The 20,797-nt window shown below is 48.9% G+C and overlaps 1 protein-coding gene across 1 annotated transcript in view; it reads left to right on the forward strand.

Moving 5' to 3' along the window:
- LRRC75A (leucine rich repeat containing 75A) overlaps positions 1-14,049 on the forward strand; it is a gene marked incomplete at its 5' end in the record, with an annotated part of 163,478 nt that extends 149,429 nt beyond the window's left edge. The window contains one exon of the mRNA XM_019545305.1: positions 11,613-14,049. Coding sequence (XP_019400850.1) covers positions 11,613-12,249 — 637 coding nt within the window. The remainder of the gene's footprint in view (positions 1-11,612) is intronic.
- Positions 14,050-20,797: the final 6,748 nt, after the last annotated feature.

The following is a 20,797-nucleotide window of genomic DNA, read 5'->3' on the forward strand; positions in this document are numbered from 1 at the left end:
GGTGGCAGGGGCTGCGGGTTCAAGTCCCTGATCGGCTTGAGTCCCCTGGCCGCCATCTACTACGCAACCGTTTCCCCCTCCGGCGCTTGCCTTCTAGCTGGAGCTCAGGGGTGATCGCAGTTGCGAGTCGGAGGGGACTTGAGGTTGTAGCCCACTTGGATCTGTCCTGAACCACCTGGCGGCTGGCCAGGTTTTTTTGGGCCTTGGTTTTACCAGGAAAACTGGGGGCTTCAAAGTGCAAAAAACCCCCCTACCATTCAACCTGGAGTCACAGGCTGAGACCTTCCCCAACTGACCTCCGCACAGCCCCAGGGACTCACTGAGAGCCAGGGCAGGGCTTGAACCCACCACCTCGGGTAGCACCCTTACCACCAGAGTACCAGGGAAGGCTGAGAGCTGCTGCGGCCGTGGGCCCCTTGAGGCGCAGTGGCCAGGCCCCGCCACGGAAAGAGGACCGTGCCTGCCCGCAAAACAGGGAGAAGCCGGGACCTGAACCTAGGCCCCCCAGCACCCGCACTGAGGGGCCCAGCACCGTGCACCACAGGACCCGGCTAGGTCTGCCCCTCACTTCTGGGCCCCTTGACTCTGTCCCTGCGCGCACGTGCCAGCCCCACAACAAGGGGAGCCCCGGGAAGGTGGTGGCCCAGCCTGGCTTGCAGCCTGGTGGCCAAGGCCCCGTGCGGTCAGACAGGGCCTCTGGGTTTGGCACTGTGTCCTCCAGGCCCGGTTTTCACTCTTACTTTGCCCAGCCTCTGCGGGCCAAGGGCCATTGTACTGGCCGTGGCTGGGAGGAGAAAGCAAGGCCGTGCGGCACGTCCCCCTGACCTGTGGGGACCGGTCTTCTCCGGCTGCTCGGCAGGGGCTACCACGGGGTCCCAGCTCCTGCATGAGCCCAGCCGAGGGGTGCAGAGAAGGGGGCTCGGAGGCCTCCAGCCACAAGTGAGTCCAGACCCCCTGCGCCTGCGTCACAGCACCGTGCCCTGGCCCCCCGCTCTGGGGGAGACTTGGCTTGCGGGCAGCAGTGGCCCTGCAGAGCGCAGCTGTGTCGAGTCCCCTCCCCAGGGCCTGGCTCAGACCACGGTCAACCTGCCCCCGGGGCCCCAAAAAGCAAATAAATGGCCATGAGCTGGGCAGCAACTGGGCAAAACTCAGAGCAGCCCCCAGGTGATGCACCCCTGGGGGGGCACCTCTGCTGTCGTGGGGGGGTCCCCACGCTGCGCCCCGGAGGCTGCTCACCCCCCCGCGAGCTTGTCCTGGGTGAAGGTGCTGGAGGGGCGCGAGGGCAGGCCGGGGGCCCCGCTGTGGGACGCCCCCTCTGCCCCAAGCTGGGGTAGGGCCTTGCTCCGGCTGGGGGGGCCCCTGAGCCCGGGGACGGTGCTCCCCCCACCCCACCGGGGCTGGATCATGACCCCCGGGTGCAGGCTGGGGCAGCCCCCCTCAGCCAGCCCCGGCCGAGGCAGCCTGGGCCTGCCCCCGAGCTCAGACCGCCCTCTCGGGGGGCGACCCCGGGCCCCTGCAGAGCCGCCGCCTCCGGGGTGCTTGCCCCGGGCACAGGCAGGGCTCGTCAGGCTGAGCCGGGGCAGCACCCGGCCCCCCGGCTGCACCTGCCCCGGCCGGGGTGGGGGGGATCCTGCTGTCCGTCACGGGGCCGGGAGCACGGACTGGTGGCTGGTGGGCTCCAGGGTTGCTCCGCCGCGAGCGCCTCCCCGCGCCAGCCCAGCTGGGCCCCGGCCGCGGCTCCCCGGGGCCCGCTCCATGGTCGGGTCACGGGCATGCACCTGGTCCTCTCCAGGCATCCCACCACGGTGCCCGCAGCTCAGGCCCATGGCTGCGTGGACGTGTTACTAAAGGGAGTGTGCATGGATGCTGACTGGCCCAGGCAGGAAACCCTTTGCCCCCATTGCCCAGCCTCCTTCCCCAGGACACGCTGGCACCCAGCGCTTGGCGCGGTACAGCAGCGCTGTCGTGTGCCAGTCTCCAGTGTCTGCCACATGGAGGGGAAGGTGAGGGGAGCAGGTGGCCTGGGGCAGAAGGAGCCAGCTCTGCTCTGCCCGTCCCAGAGCCCCTTCCGCCAACCTTCCACCCTGGGTGCTGCGAGCCGGCTCCTCCGTGCTGCCACGGCCTAGAAGCGCGTGCCTGCTCTTCTGGCCTCCAGTTCCCTCTGGCTTCTGCACCTGATGATGCATCTGGCACTGGCTGTTGGATGAATGGATCCAGTGGACCATAGGGCCAATGCGCTGTTACAGCAACTCCCGCTGCACCCCTGAAAAATCTGCCACACACCTGTATTTCCAGGAAGCTTATTTCAACTTGTTTGAGTGTGTTTCAAACGAGCTCAAACTCCCCCCTCACAGGTGCACACATCCCCAATGAATCCTCAGAGCTGGTCTCATCCCAGAGTTGTCGCAGCCAAGTTCCCCTCGCAGTGGATTCGCAACCTGGTTTTAGAACGAGTTATGCAAACGTGTTAAGGTTAAGAGGCGCTTAAGGCTTCATTTAACATTTAAATTCATGCATTGCAGGAGAAGTGCAAGATTTCTCTAATTGCAAAGCAACTAAGTGAATTGACATGTCTTGCAGTGCTGATCATTACCACGAGTTACCCATTTCATGGCTCTCTGGCAGCAAAGTGTTCTCCGCAGGAGCTACTGGAAAGCAGCAGCACCTTATGGCAGACATTGCATTTAAGATAGCATTGGAAAAAAGTGCAGAAGAGCAGTGAAAAAGCAGCAGTGGTGAAACAGTCAGCCTTGGGAGCAGAAGGAGAGTGCAAGTGTGGTGTAAATGTCAGCCTTGGGAGCGGAAGGAGCACAGTTGCATAGCTGTCTCCCTCAATCTGGGGATCTGGCAACCAAGCGGGTGACCTGGGCCATGGGCTTTGCCTGCATGTGCTTTACCAAAGTACCTGGGGCCTTCGGTTCTCTGCAGACCGGGCTGCAGCAATGCAAGGCAGAGGCAACAAAAGCTTTTAGGGCAGTGCCCGATTCCTTCTGGATGGTCAGGCCTGGATGCAGGGCAGCATGTCTAGCCGTCGCTCACCAGGCCAGGTTTCCACGCTGCACCACTGAGCCTGAAGCAACCAAATGCATGGCAGATCACGGGCCGAGCCTCTGGGGACAGAGCAGCTCCAGGAGGTAGTATGCCCATACCACAGACCCAGCGCCTAGAAAGAGGACAGATCTGCTACAGCCCATGTCCTGTGCCCCAAGCAGACGGCTCCCTGCAGCCCTGTCTGTTGGGTATTTCCCCTGCTGCCAAGCGCACAGGAGCAGGGTAACCTGTGGCCCACCTAGTCCAGCAGCTCCCCTCTCGCATGGACAGCTCTCAGGTGCTCTGGGGCAAACTGCAAGGAAAGCTTATTGCGTGCTGCTCTGGCAAAGCTGCCCTGCTCTTGCGCTGCGCCCGGCGGGTTCAGAGCCCCTGGCAGTATCGTCTGATACGCCAGAGATACCCGTGCTGCCTGTCAGTGGACAAGACTCCCAGCCAGTATTGCTTACTCCTTATTAAAAGGCAGACATGACTACTCCATCATTTGCAACCTCTTTATGACATCATTGTGCATGCATGCATATCTCAAGGAATGATGCATCTTTCTCCTTTTTGTTTCTGTCGTCATCCTGACTTTCAGCCCCGAGTGGACACCAATCAGTGCTCTTATAATTTCGAGAGGATTATATTGGAGCAATGAGATTCTTTGTTCCCCAGTCCTGGGCCACAGCCACCACTGAGGTGCACAACAGGATGGTTAAGGTTATGTAAATCGATGATGCATTTGTCAAAAGCCTCTTCAGAAGAGACTTTGATTTGTGTAAAAATAGTTTGAACAGAAAGAACTATCTGGAGGAAAGGGGACATTGTTCTAAAGAGACAAAGTAAAAGAAACTATTAAATGTTCCCTTGAACAGCTCTGAATATGTTTGGCATCCAACCAGCCTTTTTATGTTTGTAGAACAGAAATTCATTGTCCTAAATGTAAAGACTTTTTGTAGTGCTGCAGACTGGAATAGGTCTGCATAATTAAACTGAACTTAACTCTGGGTTCATGTGACCGGTCTGAGATCCAGGAACAATTCTCCCCAGTACAACCTGTAGTGCATCAGCATTAAGCCTAGGTTTCTCTTATTATTTTTAGTAAGAAGGATTATATGAATTGGCGCGAGCTGAAAGAGGCTGGAAGTACTTTTGTTAATTTCCTGGCTTGCTGTCACGTTTCACAAAGCTGCCCTAGCACAAGCCAAGGAAACGGTTCTGCATATTGTACTGATCAAAATTTGCATGAGCTGCCTTGGGTCTTTGTTGCTCTGCCAAACCTGTAGTCATGAGCATAAATCACAATACCCCTCCAACTTACGGTTACACAGTTAGGAAAGGTTGCGACTTTGTATAAGTCAAACAGTATTACTCAGTGTAAAATTGAGCAAGGGCTGGAAAAACGGTATTCAAAATGCTTAATAAAAAAAAAAATCTTGTTGATAATAACTGTTACAAGTCAGACATTTATAAGCATTTTTATTTTGGGTTTAGACAGACCACTTATTATAAATGGATGATCTTATGACTGAAATACTGGCCTGGAAACCTAGGGCTCGGTTCTCGGTCACTCCATAGGTTCCCTCTGACTGTGGGTAATTCACTTAGCATTGCATTTTCAAAAGCCTCCACACTGATCTAACTGCTGTTACTGAAGTCAGTGCTAAGACTACCATTGATTTCTGTGAGAGCAGAGCTGGACAGAGCAGTAAGCTCAACCTATTGGGATTCAAAGTTTTGATCCCAGGGAGCCTAGATATTTAAGTTGTGTGTGTTAGTCACAAAGGCAGTGCCATTAGATAATGATGGTGTGTGTGCAGCTAATTCCTTGCATTAGGCTGTTTGCAGGTGACAAGGAAGGGAACAGACTTTGTATTCTGCAGATCAGCAATGAAGCAATTGTGGACATAAGCCTTATATTCCACAGCCAGAGACCATGTTCCAGTGACACTGTGACAGGCCTCTGGAGCAGAGGGGATTGCCCCGCATGGGTGCATAAAGGGGTTACTGAGCCACAAATGAAAAATGTTTTAATTCTCCTGGCTTGTCAGGTGCTCCCCTAGCACAGACAGCATTACATGCAATCACTAGTCTAAAAGGAGGAGGATAAAAGGCCAGGGGCTTGCTCCTATTACATCATTTCCTTTGCACAAGTGTTATATTCAGCTAGGATGGCAGTCCCTCCTGGACCCGATGAGACTCTGATGCAAGGTACCTTCCCACCAGGATAAAATATCTGAAAGACACTGCTACAGCACAAATTGAAACTGAAAACAGCAAGCAGATGTAGTGTTCAGCTGAGCCTGGAGTGGAAGGAGCCTGAACCTTTTGTGGCCTCCCGGCCCTATCCATTCTGGGATTTGGTAATTAAACATTAGTGATAACGGACCTACCATGTGTCTAGGCTGCCACACTGAAATGACTACTTTAGCCTTTTAAGGAAAGCTCCTGTAGCAGAGAACCACCGTGACTGCCTTACGAGCTTTACATTTTCAGAAGGTCTGAGATTTCATTTCCCTTTGTTCACCCACATGCAATTTGCAGGCTAAGTTCAAGTGCTTGCCTTTTATATCTGTCTAGATAGGTGCTAATGAGAATAGCAGCCCCAAAGGAGGCTGTTACTTAGATAGCTACACTGCACTCAGCACCATAATATCAGACTGCCTGAGAAGTACGATTTCATTACTGCCTGTGGCACCCACACAGGAGTACCATATTTTCTCTCCAACATCACTCACCCCCCTGCCCCCCCCCAAACCAGCTGCTGAAACTGGAGTGTGCTTTATGTGCGAGAAATAAGTCAGAGCAGGTTCTGCCATTTACTGGCTGAAGCCAAAAGTAAAATCTGCCACGATCCACTAGGAACAGACGATGAGCAGGCTCCACTTCCCACTTGCTACTACTCAGTTACTACCAGTTCTTTTCCCCACTTCATTCGGCCTTTCAAAAACAAGGTGCGTATTTATATTTTAGGGCATGTTGCGTGTGAGAAAATACAGTATTTTTTTGGCCGACAGACGTTGTGTGACTAAGACAACCCGTAAGTCTCGCACCACAGGTAATGAATGACTTGTAGAATAACCTTGCCTGCAGTACACTCCAAAACATACATATACTATTAAACTAGGCCTGTATCCTCTATTGATATTTCTTCCGTCATCTGGATCACAATTTTGTTTCCTCATCAAAGCAGGCAGCCTCATACCTTGAGTCAAAATTATAGCTTACTGAATTAACACCAGGCAGTACCCATGCCATCAAATAAGCTCATCTCCTAGTCAGCCACAGCTTGATAAGTTAACAGCCTGACCTGATAAAGCCAAGTAAGCACTCTGAGAGCAGAACCAGATAAATCACATTTTGGACTTCCACTTCAGACTACTGCTGAACACCACAGGTCATCTGTACAAGAGTCCCTTTCTGTTTATAGCTGGTCACTCCGAGGGAGGCCAGGGACAAATGGCTGACAAGGTCTCCAGTATAACTAGGCTGAAAGACCTACTGCCTTCATTTTAAGTTACTGCAATTCAGTGTTGCACAGACAATCCAGAGCATATTTTGTAGGTAAGTATGTAGCAGCTTTGCCCAGCAGATCTCAGTGTTTTCCCAACAGGTCCGACTATAGCAGCGAGGGAAGCAATAAACCCGGGGGGTGCGGTCAGGGGATAGGTAATGAGACAATCCATCCACACAGTTTTTCACATGCCAAGCCCTAGTGTAGCTGAGGAAATCCAGCCCTTCACCTCTAGGCACGGTTTGAATCATGGCTGGGTCAGTATTGACCCTCTCCTGACTCTTTAGATCAATGGTGCTCAACCTTTTTGGCCAGTGGGCCGAATGGGAAGCAGCCAGTCCCACCGTGGGCCAGATCCAGCAGGGCTCCATTTGGCTGGCCAGAGGGAAGAGGGGGACAGCCCCACCCCAAAAAGTACAGCCAGGAGCACACACATGCATCCACACACGCACACACAAACACGGCTATGGAAGCCAATGTTGAAGTGCCTGAAACTGGGTACAAACTGCAGACAGTGCTGTGCGTGGATTTCAAATGGCATTTGGTATTCTCTACCTGTATCTGGGAAATTGTGTGCCTGAGTAGTCTGTGCATGTGTGTACGATTATCTTTTTGCGTGGCAGCGTCTCTTCTTACACATACTACTTGTAGACTCTGCCACAGCTGAAACAAATGCACATTCTCTTTCAACTCGGGCTACAAAGGCCTCTTTAGAGGGAATGAGCAGAGACCTCTCAGCTCTACTCTCCCTTATCTCCTCTGGCTCGTATAATTATTGGGAGTGGGGAATAAAAGGCAACCCGCGTCATAAATGAGATCTGGTGAAGCAGGTCATACATTTCTGGCTGCCACTAGTTCAGGAATAAGCTGCTTTTATCAAGCAGACCAAAATGATGGCAATAAAAGCTTTGCACTTCCCTTTCTGCAGCCCGAATGGTCTGGCATCTTCGATTTCCCACCCTACTGCCAACACCCTTTTACACAGCAGTTGTGGAACAAGGCATTGAAATGTAGTTGCTAATTTTTAAACTGAGCTGACTACACTAGAGACCAGATTGCAACCAGGTTGTTATCCTCTTTGCTAAGCAGCTATTCACTAGGCTGCTCTGTTCCAACTTTGTGCAAGTCTTAAGCAGTCTATCTAGGTGGCTGCTTGGTGCTGGAACTGTAGAGGTGTAACTTGTACCCTGGGCAAAACTTACTCTGCACCAGAAAGCAGGGAGGTGGGGGGGAAGGAGGGCAGTGAGTCTTAACCTACCCAGCACCCAGCTTCCACAGCCAGGTGTCACAGGGCTTCTCATTCCTCCCTCTCCCCAACATGTTCTCTGCCATTCTGGGGTTGTGCTATAACACCTGATAACTCTTCCTCTGGCACATCATAGGCTGCAAACACAGCCAGTAATCTTAATTCCCTGCAAGTGATCCGTGGCTGTTCTGGCTTTCACACTCATTCTCCTTGATGTCCTAGAGCTGTCAGGAATCCATCCCGAGTGAGAAACAGACCGGTTTTCCCCATTCAAATCACATTTAGGAGCCTTTTTTTTTATGCCACGTGTCCAGTCAGGGGTTCACAGAGGCTTAATGGAGCACTGGCAAGAGCCAGGAGAAGCGAGGTCTAATTGCTAATCAAAACCACATGGGAAGCAGCCTGCAGCTCTCAAGCTACTCAGCAGCACTGTAAGGATAGCACACTCGGGCAGAACCACACCCTGCCCACCCTGGTTCTCCATTAAAAGAAGGAATTGGGCCAAAGTGGGGAGGGAGTGGACAAAAGACTGAACTGCTTAAACACACACACAAATGCAATTTCCCCTTGTGGTCTCACACCATAGGGAGGGGGCAGCTCTGAACTTATTCATAGATGCTAGGGGTCAGAAGGGAGCTCAACAGAACAAGTCTGACCCCCTGCCCAGGCAGGAAACAATGCTGGGGTCAGATGACTCCAGCCAGATGCCCATCCAGCCTAGCTAAAAACAGGGGACGTGGGATGTGTTTTGGGAGTGTACATATGCAGAAGGAGGGTGGAAAAGGATTCCATGTCACCCCCTAAAGGGCAGCAGTGTACAAGAGCTTCTGCTTCCATACAGGATGCATAAAAGGTGCATCCCAGCAAGTGGCATGTGCAGGGAGAATTAAGAGTTTCTTGGCCACCATGCTTTTCCTGGCTTTCTCAGTGACCTCAGGTAAAATCCCTTTGCTGTTGTGCTTCAGTTTTGTCTTTTGCAAAACCAGAGCCTAATCTGCTTCCAAAGGCAGAGCAAGAATGATGGCTCAGCAATGCCCCCAGCAAAACTCTGGCACACACCCTTGCTTGCAGCCTCAGAGCAGCACACACAGGTCAGATCTGTGCTCAGTGGTTTGTACCCACTTTGCTGTGCTGCTTAGGGGTTGGTGCTACCTCCTTCCAAATCACTCTTTATTCCAGTACATTCATTGACATCAACACAGTCATTTCAGTGTCAAATAACTGATCACAGAGCTTGTGTGTGAACAGGAAGACAAACTAGCGGTTCATGGCACCTTTATAACGATAAAGCTGCACCTACATTAGGGCCATTATATTATGTTAATGGCCTTATCTACACCCGAAGCACATGCCTGCACTTCATGCGTCTGGCTCCACTGCTTCAAACTGCTCATTCTGGAGGGGGTGGAAATGTGAACTGCATGTAATACTGTTAGCAGGACTACCTTAGCTCAAGTTCAAGAGAAAACCTTACACAAGTTGCAAAGAGACTTAATTACTGGTAAGCGTAATGGTACTGCCGGACTATTCAGAGTCGGTGAACTCCAAGAATCCCAGAGCCTCTTGGTGAGAATATAGGACTTGGGGCAGATCTTGGGCCTGCATTTGCTGGTCAATTTTCTACAGCTAGCATTTAGATAAAGCCTTGTAGCCACAGTGATGAGCCTGAATCTCCATTCTCATGCTTCCTTAGCAGGGAGTCATTTCAGATTTCCTTTCCAGACCTTTTATTGTGTCATGTCTAGTTCTGCCTGCAGGTAAAGGGAGTTCAGGACAGCGAATGCTCCTGCCCGGGTCTGAAATATTCTGTGCAGCCTTATGCATGACCCCTTGTTGTTCTCCCCATGGCGACAGGCATCACAGTGTACAAAACATCCCTTTCACTTCTCGGTGTGGAACAGATACAGCCCACACCATATTAAGAATTGAACATCTAAGATGTCAAAGGACTAAAGTATCTGCACCAGCAGAATAATCCAAACCCACCTGTTCTTGACTTTACAGGGGTAGAGGCACGGCTGTCCATTATACCAGCATGGATTGAGGTGACTACAGTGACATCTAGATGACACTTGGCTAAAACTTAGAGCACAACTGGCCCTGAAATTTCACATTTTTCCTGTGTCACTTAGGATATTCGCACTCGGAGACCCATTTACCAAAATCATAATCAATGTATCAGTCGTGTTTAGTACAGGCTTCAAGGGGCCGAGTCCTTTGGGTTCCTGCTCTCTGGAAAATGCCAGTGGAAAGCAGCCAGCACCAATGTATTCAAAGGTCATATCTGAAATGGGAGATAACAGAGAGCCATGGCAGCTTTGCTCTCAGCAAGCTTGTTGCTAAGTCCTGGGTCCTGGACTCAGTCCTGCTAAGTTCTGGGTCACAAAACGGGAAAATACCCAGAAAGCAGCTCTCTGAACTCCGCAGTCCGTGTTGGGACACTGGGGTAATGCGTATGGCATTAGGGTGGTTTAAAAATAACCCCAAACCTTTGCTTTATGAGGAGGAAATGTTTGTTTCCTCCCATCCTGTTTAGCTACTGCCCTGAGAAAATTTACTTCGGTGTTTTCAGGCAGAGCATCACACCATGAGGTTGTATATCTGCTTACCTGGACTGCGTAGAAGATCAGTCCCTACCAGGCTTTGAGCAAAAAGATCTACACTGCTGGAGCCCTTAGGGTGTTCCTCTGTCTTCAATAAGTAACATGTGCAGCCTTAAATCCTAGGCCTAGGCAACAAAAACACTTCCAGAGATGAGCTAGACCTCACACAGCATTGTGGAGTGAGTAAATCAATAGCAGCAGCATGGAGGCAGTTGCATTGTCTTCTCTCTAAGATTTCTAGGCTGCTCTTCAGCTCTAGTTATTCTTCATAATCTAAAAAACACCAGAGAAAGGGTTTGTTTCCATCTTGATTAACACAGCAAATTAACAACCAAACCTTAGATAAAGAGAATTGCTAAGGTCTGACAAAACAGTAGCTTGACAAAACTGTTTTTCAGCTCAGAGCATAATGAAATTCGGGGGCTTACTGCAGCTTGCTGTTTTGGCACAAAGCCGTCATGCCTGCCTTTGCAACAGATAAGAAACGTTAGCTAACTAAGCTGGTAGGAGTCGTTAACATGCAGGGAACTCCCTCAGTTCCCCAATTCATTCAGAATAATTCATTAGTGGAAAGTCCTCAGCTATGACAGTTAAGCTGGTGACAGGTGGTTGGTCCCTGTTGTAGGCATGTCCATGATTTGCTTTAAAGAAGTTCATCTGTGTAACTCCAATCTGGCACAGACACAAATCAGCCGCCACATGGCCCTCAAGAGGACTGTTTTATCAAAAGCACTAACATAGTGCTCATCTCCAAGGCTGAAGGGTACAATGGTTATTATGACTAAATCATAGGAGGCTCTCAATTTAAACTGAGTCAGGCCATCCAGCTGCTAGGTCTGCCATGGATGTGGTCTTTAGGCTAAATGTGCTTCATCTCGTCATTTCAGGTTCCTCCTTTATAATCCAGGGAGAAGCAAAAATTATCATGCTTTTCACCCAATGCAACACACTTTACCAAGGCATAAATGCCCTACATTAGCACTGTCATGCCATTCCCTTTCCTGTTTTTCTGTGCAACTGCTTCCTATCGCTTCCTATTTTTGTGAGTTTCAAAGGCTTCCAGTATTCAGCTCCATGGCTTGGCAATGAGTGACTTTTCCCGCCCCCAACACAAAATAGGGTCTTATTTGAAAGAATCCCAACACCCGCCTCTCTGGGAAGCCATGCTTATCAGCAACTTGATGTGCCCGTTGTTAACGTTTCTGTCGTTTCTCCGCAGCTTGAAAGCCATCCTGGTGGGGAAGCCTGCAGACAACACAGTAGATCTGTCCGGCATCCCACTGACCCCAAAAGATCTGGACCGTGTCAACTCATACCTCCAGCACAGCTCAGAACACATTGACAGCGTGGAGCTGTGCTTCACCGAAATGACCGATGAGATGCTCCTCCAACTCTTGCCTGTCCTCAGTGCTCTGCCTCATCTCACCACACTCGCCCTGAATGGGAACCGGCTCACAAAAGCCATCCTTCGGGATCTGACAGAAATGCTGAAGGACCTGAAGAAGTTTCCCAGGGTGACTTGGATCGATCTGGGCAACAACGTGGACATCTTTTCCTTGCCACAGCCCTTCCTGGTCAGCCTACGGAAACGATGCCCTAAACAAGGCAACTTGCCGACCATCCTAGAGTTTGGAGAGGGCCAGATGAGTGACTTGGAAAGCCTGGATGGCCTGGCAGAGAGTCAGGAGGACGTGTGCTTAGGTGACGGAGGCAGAAATGAACCTGACCAGGTCAACAGCACAGGCTCCAGACAGCCCCTGAGAGACAGAACGACGGAGGCTGGGACACTGCCAAATAAACACGACTCCGAGAAGGAGGCTGCCTGTGTGACAGCTGCAGTGACATCTCAAACATGATGTGCAGCTGTGTATCACTGGGCTGGGTACTTTACACAGAGACACTTTAAAACTGATACCTCATCTATGAAGGTTATTAAGGGTTGATTTACATGTTCAGATTTCTATACAATGCTTTGAGAACTTGAGACTGGCAATTTTGTCTCATCCTTGCGAATGTCGTCTTATTTCTTTTCATACAGAACTTAAATGTGATCATTGTATACCTATATTTTTTAAAGCTGACCACATATTTTTAAACATTAGTGATGCACTATGCTTTCTCTCTCTCAAAAAATATTGGTCTCTGTAGTGTCGTAATACCAGCCCCTTAAATAGCACAGAAATCGAAGACAACAGAACAGACTTTGCAGGAAGGATCTCCTTTTTGGAAGAGAGATCATTAATACCAAAATCTTGGTTTTCAAATAGCCTCTCTCTTGTATGTGAGCGGCAGGCTGCTGTTGTCCCAAAGAGGACTCTTGCAGAGACAAAAATTAAACCTTTTTCCTTTCTCAACTGGCATTGCAAGGTAGCGTGCTTGATTAGTAAAAAAACAAGTAGGGATCTTTCCCTGCACCAGCTGCTGAGCAGTGAGAAGGAAATGCAGCCCTTTGTAGAGGGTCCGTGCAACGAGTACACGCCATGTAACCGGTGCATATTCTTCATGCTGGGCACCTGCAGAAAGGTGCACTTCCACTCAAGTTCCTGCTTCCTTAGCTCTATTCACAAACCAGAACCACTGTTTCTCTCTTTAGCCTTAACAGGAGTTGGACCAGCAAACTGACCTTGACTTTGCCAAACCCTAAGCCCAGTTCTGCTCTTAGTCATGCCACTGTGAACCCCAGATAACTCCAGTGATCTCCATGTCATTCCTTGGGGTTTCCATCAGCAGATCTGAGAGTGGCACTGGGTCTGTTTTTAGAGACTCAGGGGGCCATCTGCAAAGTTGGGATCGCGACTTGTAGTTCACATCTGTCTCCGAGATGCAGAAAAGGGAAAAAGCTGCCAGATACTTACCACAGTATTGAATGCTTGTAAATGAAAAACGAACCCTTTCCAAAGGAGGTTTTTATACACTGCCATGCTGGGGTAGTCAGGCGTCAGTCAGCTGAAGGCCTCTGCAAGGCTTTTAGGTCATTTGACTCCCTCCTTCTTCCCAGTGACCAGAAGTGCTTTGTTTCTAACGTTTTTTAGAAGAGGAACAGCTTTGAATTTCTGACAGCGAATGGACCACCACATTACAGCAGAGATGGGACTCCTGCTGCAGGGTTTGAACCCAGATCTTAATTTCCACTAAATTTGGGGAGGGATCTGAAATGTGCAGCAAGACCCATCCCCACTTTCTAGAATTTTAATACAATTATAAGGATCAAACAATTTCCTGGCATAAACTGTAGCCAATTGGCTTTCCGCTAGAGTCCTTTTCTTTGAATAGCTTTACTGCGCCAACTCTCTGGCTCAGGCATGAATGGCAAAAATTTTGGCATGGTTTTCTCTGGGTTCAATTGCATTCAAAATTTTCAGTCTTCCCCTCAGCTCTGTCTACATCATATCCCTGCACTATAAATCTGCATTCCTTTTCCAGAGGGGCTTAACACTGCCAGTTGCTGCTTCTCCTTCATATGCAAGTAGCTAACTTAGAAGAGGCTCTGCTGCTTGTTTTACTAAATCTGGCAAAATTCAATATAATTTGCATGTACCCAAGACTTTTTTAAAATGCTAATTCTTTTCAACAGGCATACAACTTTGCAGTGAGTAAACTATTCTGTTTGAAATAAAGGCACTATCCATAATCAAAATAAATGATAATGTTTAATAAATGCCTTGACTGGAGGTTGTATTTGTTTCACACTGGTACCACAGTCCACATGAGGAAGGCTAGTAATATCAGCCTGATGGAAATCTGCTGAGATAGTCTAAAGGCATATCAGATTAACACTGTAAATACTGCAGCTTTCCAAATCTTTTGCATTTGGCACCTCCCTCCCTAAACAAGCTTCAGGGTAATTTGGCTCTTGGACCGTTGTAAAATCCTGACACCTGTATAAAACAGCGCAAGTGTTAAACCCTTAGCACTGTGTATATATATTGTCAAAATCACATCTGTACATGAGAATACTTGTCTACAAAAAGAAAGGTCGACCATCAGCGGAGCTGCACTACTTACATCTGGATTGAATTTGGTCCAGATAAGTTAAAGGAAGTTTAGCCCACACAGTTGAAGAGGAAGAGGTTGTTAGAGGCAGGATTTCCAGCTCTCAGAGCTCGGCATCCTCCTAGACCTCTGTACTAAGATTAGCGTTGGGTTGCTTCCAACAGGGAAGCCTACGCTGAGCACCATTCACTTGATAATTAACTGGGACTCAGCAAACCTGCTACTCAGAGCAGTTGGAGACTGTCTTCTCATTGTCAGTCTGAGAGGAGAACCACGAGTTTTGAATGAATGAGTACAGTATTTCACACAGTGTGGAGCCTCTAAGTGAGAAATTAAATGGCCAGAGTCCTAAGGATGCAGCTTCCACAACCGGCAAGGTCTTTATTCAGAAGCCTGGGCTAGATTGCACTGTTCTGATTTTTGAAGGGTTGTCGAGAAACTTAAGATCCCATGCCCTATCTCACCAGCGGGGTTCCTCTCTGCCCAGTTCTGGCTTGCGTGGTGAAAAGCAGTCATCCAGCCTGTGGGGACTGCACAGAATGGACGGGAGCAAAGAGAAGCGTCCAGTCTCGATGCTTCTCAGCATCAACCGCACGTGAACTGGAGCAGAACCAATGCAGAACCTGCAGGTGCTATGAGGCAATAATGCTGAAAAATACATTTAGACCTGAGCTCTCCTAGCACAAGTATCAGCTTTTCAGGGCACTCAGCTGGCACCACTACTACAGCTCATGGTGACTGGGCACAGAGACTTAATCAGCAAGAAATGACACTGCTCCTTGAGGTACTTGGCATTCTCTTTCCCCACCAACCAAGATTTACTGAAAGCAGGAGAGATGTTGCTTACTAGAAACCTGGTTTCCACAGAAGAGCTACAGTCTGCCCTGTGGAATTAATTCACTAGTCTCTGCTGAAAACAAGATCTCCACCAGATAGCGGCTGCTGTTTGAACACACGTAGCTCTCTGGACAACAGAGTACTGGATTCACGGTAGGTGCTAACAAAACAGAAGCCCTGTTCTACTCACTTATACCAGCGCAGGTGCTTACACCAAATTTTGTCCTCAGTTACCCTGCTGTACACGTAAAGTAACACCGCTGCAGCCAAGTTTGCTACTTCCATGACTTAAATAGTCACACCAGCAACATTTTGACCTGCAGGTCCCCTGCTCTGCGCTCACTGCTGTTCTGCGCTGTGGTCAGGGTCCTCTTGATTTCTACCAGGAAGCCGTCTGAGTGTACTTCAATAGCTAGCAGTGTTTCCCTTCTGAAATTAAAAGAAACAAAATCCTAGTTTTTTTTCCTTATCCACTAAATAAGCTCATTACATTTCACTGTGCTGTAGTTGCAGCTATTGAAAGAAACGGTGCGTCATGACACATTAAATCTTCCTGTAACTGTTATGATCCATAAGAACAGAGCTGAAAAAAATCGACCATGCTATAGTAACGCAGGGGAAGAAACACACAAAGCAAGCCTGCCACCCAGGTAAACGTGCTTGTCTCTATATCACATCTTTTCATATCGCAGCTTGCTTGTGTGGCATTATACTTCCACCTATGAAGAGATGGTATCAGACTTGCACAGCATACAACGCCCACTCCAGTCCCCAGCATGCGCCCTGCTTCTGTTTCCAGTTCTCTCTCCTCAAATGCAACAAAACATATTAGCAAGCAATAATAAACCTTGCAATAAAGCACCAAGTAAACCTTCCATACAAGAAAATCAGCACAAATGGAGCAAGCATGAGCCTGTGGGAAACTACAGCACTGGAAAACCTGGAGACAGGTTCTCAGCTAACCCCTGGTGTGACCTTGAGCAAGTTATTTCCCCACTCTGTGCCTCAGTTTCCATATCCATTTATATGCAGCTCTTTGAGAGTGGCAGGATTTGTGAACGTTATCTGAAGGCTCTTCTTCAAAAGTCACTGAAGAAGCACTTGGGCACTGCTGGCAAGTTTGTCCTCTGTAACCACAAATTAAAGTTCTCCAAAGGAGAGGGCCAGAGATATGCAAGCTATTTGCTACATCACTCAGTCACTGAGAGATTTCCAGCTTTACTGCATCTTCAGAGTCACAGTATCACACAGGTGGTGACTAGCCTGTACCTAAAAAATATGCACACACTTGGGCCGATGGCAAGTTGAGCGCACGCAACACTAATGCACGTGAAACCAAACTGGGAAGGCAGCTTCCCTTAGAAGCTGGATGCTGCAAGTGAGAGGCACAGTGGAAAAAGCCCTGGTCACACCCAGTTCACTCTCCCTTTCAACATCTATTCTCTGTCTCTGTGCGACATGAGATACTGGGCAAAATGGACCTATGGTCTGACCCAGTAAATGGCGCTTATGTTTTTTATGTTATGTTCTCCTGGGCAGAATTCAGTTCTCCAACAAACCGCTGCCCCTCTATAAAATGATCAAGCTTCTTCTTGAGCCTAGTTAAACTTTTTTGACCCAGCTGCTCCTCCCGGAAAGCTGCTCCAGGACCTCGTTGCCATGATGGGCAGAAGGCTGCCTTGAGTTTCCAGGTTAAACATACTAGCAACTCTACTCTCCGCACAGTTGCTCTTGTGCCAACATTATCCTTTCTCCTTCCTAGATGTTTGCCCCCCATTGCATTTATGGACAGCAACTGCACCCCGCAGCCCCCGCTTTATTTTGATAAGATAAACAAGCCAAGCTCTTCCAGGCTCCCCTTGTGCAAGAGGCTCTCCTTTAACCCCTGAGGATCCCAGTAGCCCCCTTCTGCGTTCTTACGTTCCTCCACGGGCCTTTGGTTGTAGGAAATGCAAAAGGAAGGATTCTCAACATGGAGAGCAGCTTCCAGCAAACACAACCGTGCCTCACTGCCTTCCTGGACAGGTCCTGGCTAGGGCTTCAGACCACCCATAACAAAAGATCAATCCCAAGTAGGGCTGATGCTTGAACAAGTGACACTGTCTGACTCAGGATCACTTATGCATTCTTGGCTTCTTTGAGCAGATGATGTCAAAATACAAACATTAAATCAAGTGTAAAAAACCCCAAGCACACAAAAGGCTCAGGCAAATCATATTAGCCCTGTTTACAGATGGATAAACTGGGGCATGTGGCAATGACACAGTACACTTCAGGTCTGACATTAGAACCGAGGAGCCTTCACTCCTACTCCTCTAATCTAAGTATTGACTATTCCTCCAGACAACAGCATACCATAAGATAGATACACACAATTTTCTGGCACACTTCTAGTGCCATATAGCAATGCCAAACTTTGCAGGGGCCTTTAAGACGCGCACTGAGCTTGGCACAAAAGGAAACCCAGTGTCTTTAAAAACCTCTGCAAAAATTCTGAACAGTGGAAGATGTGAAAAACTACCTGCAGCCTTTAGGATTAAGGCACTTTGTTGCTGAAATGCAACCACCTCTGGTGAGGAATGCAACAGCTAGTATATCAGCAGACAGCAGCTGATAAAGGACAGGAAGAGATGTGGATCAAGACAGATATCCAGGTAAATTATCACGCATGCAAACTAAAATTAGCCCACTAGCACAGAGGTCAGCAGTGCTGTTGACTTTTGAAAAGATCTTCGGTGAGCGCTTGAGAAGTTGGTTCTAGACTTCTCTGCTAAAACTCGGCACAGAGGTCTTTAATAAAGGGCACTACGCAGTGCCGTGTCCAGAACGAAAAGCATCGATTCCCAGCATGTGGCTTTTGTTTAAAACTCTGAGTGCCCAAGTGCCCTCAGCTCATGGATCACTTCCAGCAGACTCAGTTATCAGACAGGATGCTGAAGAGAAGCAACCTGGAAAGTACGAGACGGTATCTGGTGGAGAAAGACAGAAAAGAGCTCAATGCAGGAGTTCAGAAGCACATTAACCCAGCTTGGTAGCAACTGTATCCAACTGGATGGATCTCATGTCACTTGTAAAGGCTTTTAACACAAAGTCTGGGGTCAGTACAACATCAAACATGAAGGACCTGAGCCTCATCTTCGTTATCTTGACATCAAGCCACAAACTCCACTGAAACGGAGTACAGAATTCAGCTCGATGTCAGCTGAAAGAGCAATAACTCAACATACGAGATGAACATAACACCTGCCATTTAATGGGTCAGACTGTAGGTCCATTTTCCCGGTATCCTGTGTCACACAGTGGCAGAGAGTGGATGCTGAAAGGGAGAGTGAACTGGCTATGACCAAGGATTTTTCCCCTGTTCCTCTCCCACTTGCAGTCTCCAGCATTTAAGGTCTGGGAAGCTCGGGTTTAGAGGCTGCAGCCCTAACACCCACGCTCAATACCTAGCTCCTGTCGCCCCTTTCCTCCAAGAACTGATCCATCCCTTTTTGAATTGCATCGGGTGACAATGAGTTCCACAGTTGAATGACATGCGATATGAAGAAAAATGTTCTTTTGTTAGTTTTAAACTTACTACCTCCTAGTTTCATGTTGTGAGAGACAGTAAATCATAAATCCCCATTTCCTGTCTCCTTGCCATTTAGTACTTTGTAAACCCTTGTGTAACAGGGAACCCTAGCCCCTTTAAGACCCGGGGTTACAGAAACAACAAGCACCAGGAGGGTAGGGGTTAATAGCCCAACCACCCAAGCCGGCCAGCTGACAGGAAGGGGACAGGCCTCTGGGCACATATAAAGCCCAGGACGGAGGCTGCATGGCAGAACTACCCAAGCGTGCTGTGGTTAATGGGGTACTAGGAGTCCATAAGGTACCCAGAGCTGGGGGTGTTCAGTGTGCAAAGAGCAGTTTGGGGCTTTAAGGAGCCAGAATGTGGCTTATAGGGCTATTATGTTATAGCCCAGGGGCTCATTTATGTTGTTGTTTGTCTGGTGGACTGGGATGAGGCTACGTGGGGAGAAGGCGGCCTCAGTAGGGCATGCTGCTGTGCAAAGCCCTAGTGCCAGGGGGTGTGGTGATGGGGTGATCAGACCCCCAGTGCCAGGGGGTGTAAGTCAATGCTTATACCATCTGTGAAGCGTTGGCCACTGTGTAGGTGAGGTTTGGAGTGGTGGATAGCGTCCCCTAGTGCCGGGGTATTAAATGGGCAGCCTCCCGTCCAAGTAACATCATAACTATTATTCCATCAAGGTGTGGCACGGGAGAGTTGAGTGGGTAGGCCAGAGTTGGAGCGTCACACCTCTGTTAGACAAGGTGTGGGGATGCACCCCTGTCATTCCCCCTTCCCCCAAGCATACCTCTTCTTAAATGACCAGGCTTAGCTCTTAGTCTCTCCTGATATGGAAGCCCCTCCATACCACTAATCATCCTTGCTGCCCATCTCTGTACTTCTTCTATATCTCTTCTAGGTGTGGGGACTAGAACTGGGCACAGTATTCAAGGTAGGGATGCACCATGGACTTAAAGGGGCATCACGATACTTTCTATTTTGTGTACAACTCCCTTCTTAGTAATCTCTAACATTTTGTCTGCCTCTTTGACACCTGCTGAGCACTGAGCTGATATTTTTAGCAAACATCAGTGATGCCTAACTCTCATTCCTGTGTGGCTACAGATAATGTAAAGCCCATCACAGCACAGGTATAGTTTAGATTATTTTTACCCATGTGGACCACTTGATGTAGACTGAGAGTCATTTCTGATTAAAGCCCTGCCTTATGCCTACCACAGCAGAAGTTCTGAGCAGACCAGTTATCTGCCCCCACGTCACGGGGGAAGGGGTGTTCGGGACGGGGAGCTATCGCTGCTGGAATCAAGCAGAGTGGCTTGAGATGTCTCTTATTGGGGGCTTATCCATAATTCTGGCCCTGCCATGTGGGCTGGAGAAGAAGCAAGAAAAAGAGAAATGCACACACTTAATAGTGAAAAATCTACATGACTAATGGACAAGGGCAGACAATTTGTGCTTGATCAGCTGGGAAAAAGAATTTGGGCACGTTGCACTGGCAGCGTTCTCTGTAATCACCAAGTGGAAGATGAAGCAAAGAGGGGGGCTAATCAGATGGATTTTGATGCAGGACCAAGACACTGGGCATTTATTTAAAAATTCATTACAAAGTGTCCAAAGGCAATCTGATTAATTAACATAATGTCAACCACATGGATATAGGTGAATGGGGAAAGAAGAGCCTCAAACTCTTCAAAGGCAAACTCAAATCCTAGGACACACTGGGGAACATGACTTGTGAGGAGATGCTGGGGGGAACTAGGATTATTTAGTTTAGAGAAGAGAAGACTGGGGGGTATTAATAGCAGCCTTCAACTACCTGCAGGGGGGTTGCAAAAGGGTCCTGGACTGTTCTCAGTGGAGGCAGATGAGAGCACAAGGAGCCACGGGCTCAAGTTACAGCAAGGGAAGTTTAGGTTCATAGATTTCATAGACATCAGGGCTGGAAGGGACCTCAGGAGATCATCGAGTCCAGCCCCCTGCCCAAAGGGCAGGAAGTCAGCTGG

The sequence above is a fragment of the Crocodylus porosus genome, unplaced genomic scaffold, assembly GCF_001723895.1.
Source record: "Crocodylus porosus isolate Cpor-Errol unplaced genomic scaffold, CroPor_comp1, whole genome shotgun sequence".
Lineage (NCBI taxonomy): Eukaryota > Metazoa > Chordata > Crocodylia > Crocodylidae > Crocodylus > Crocodylus porosus.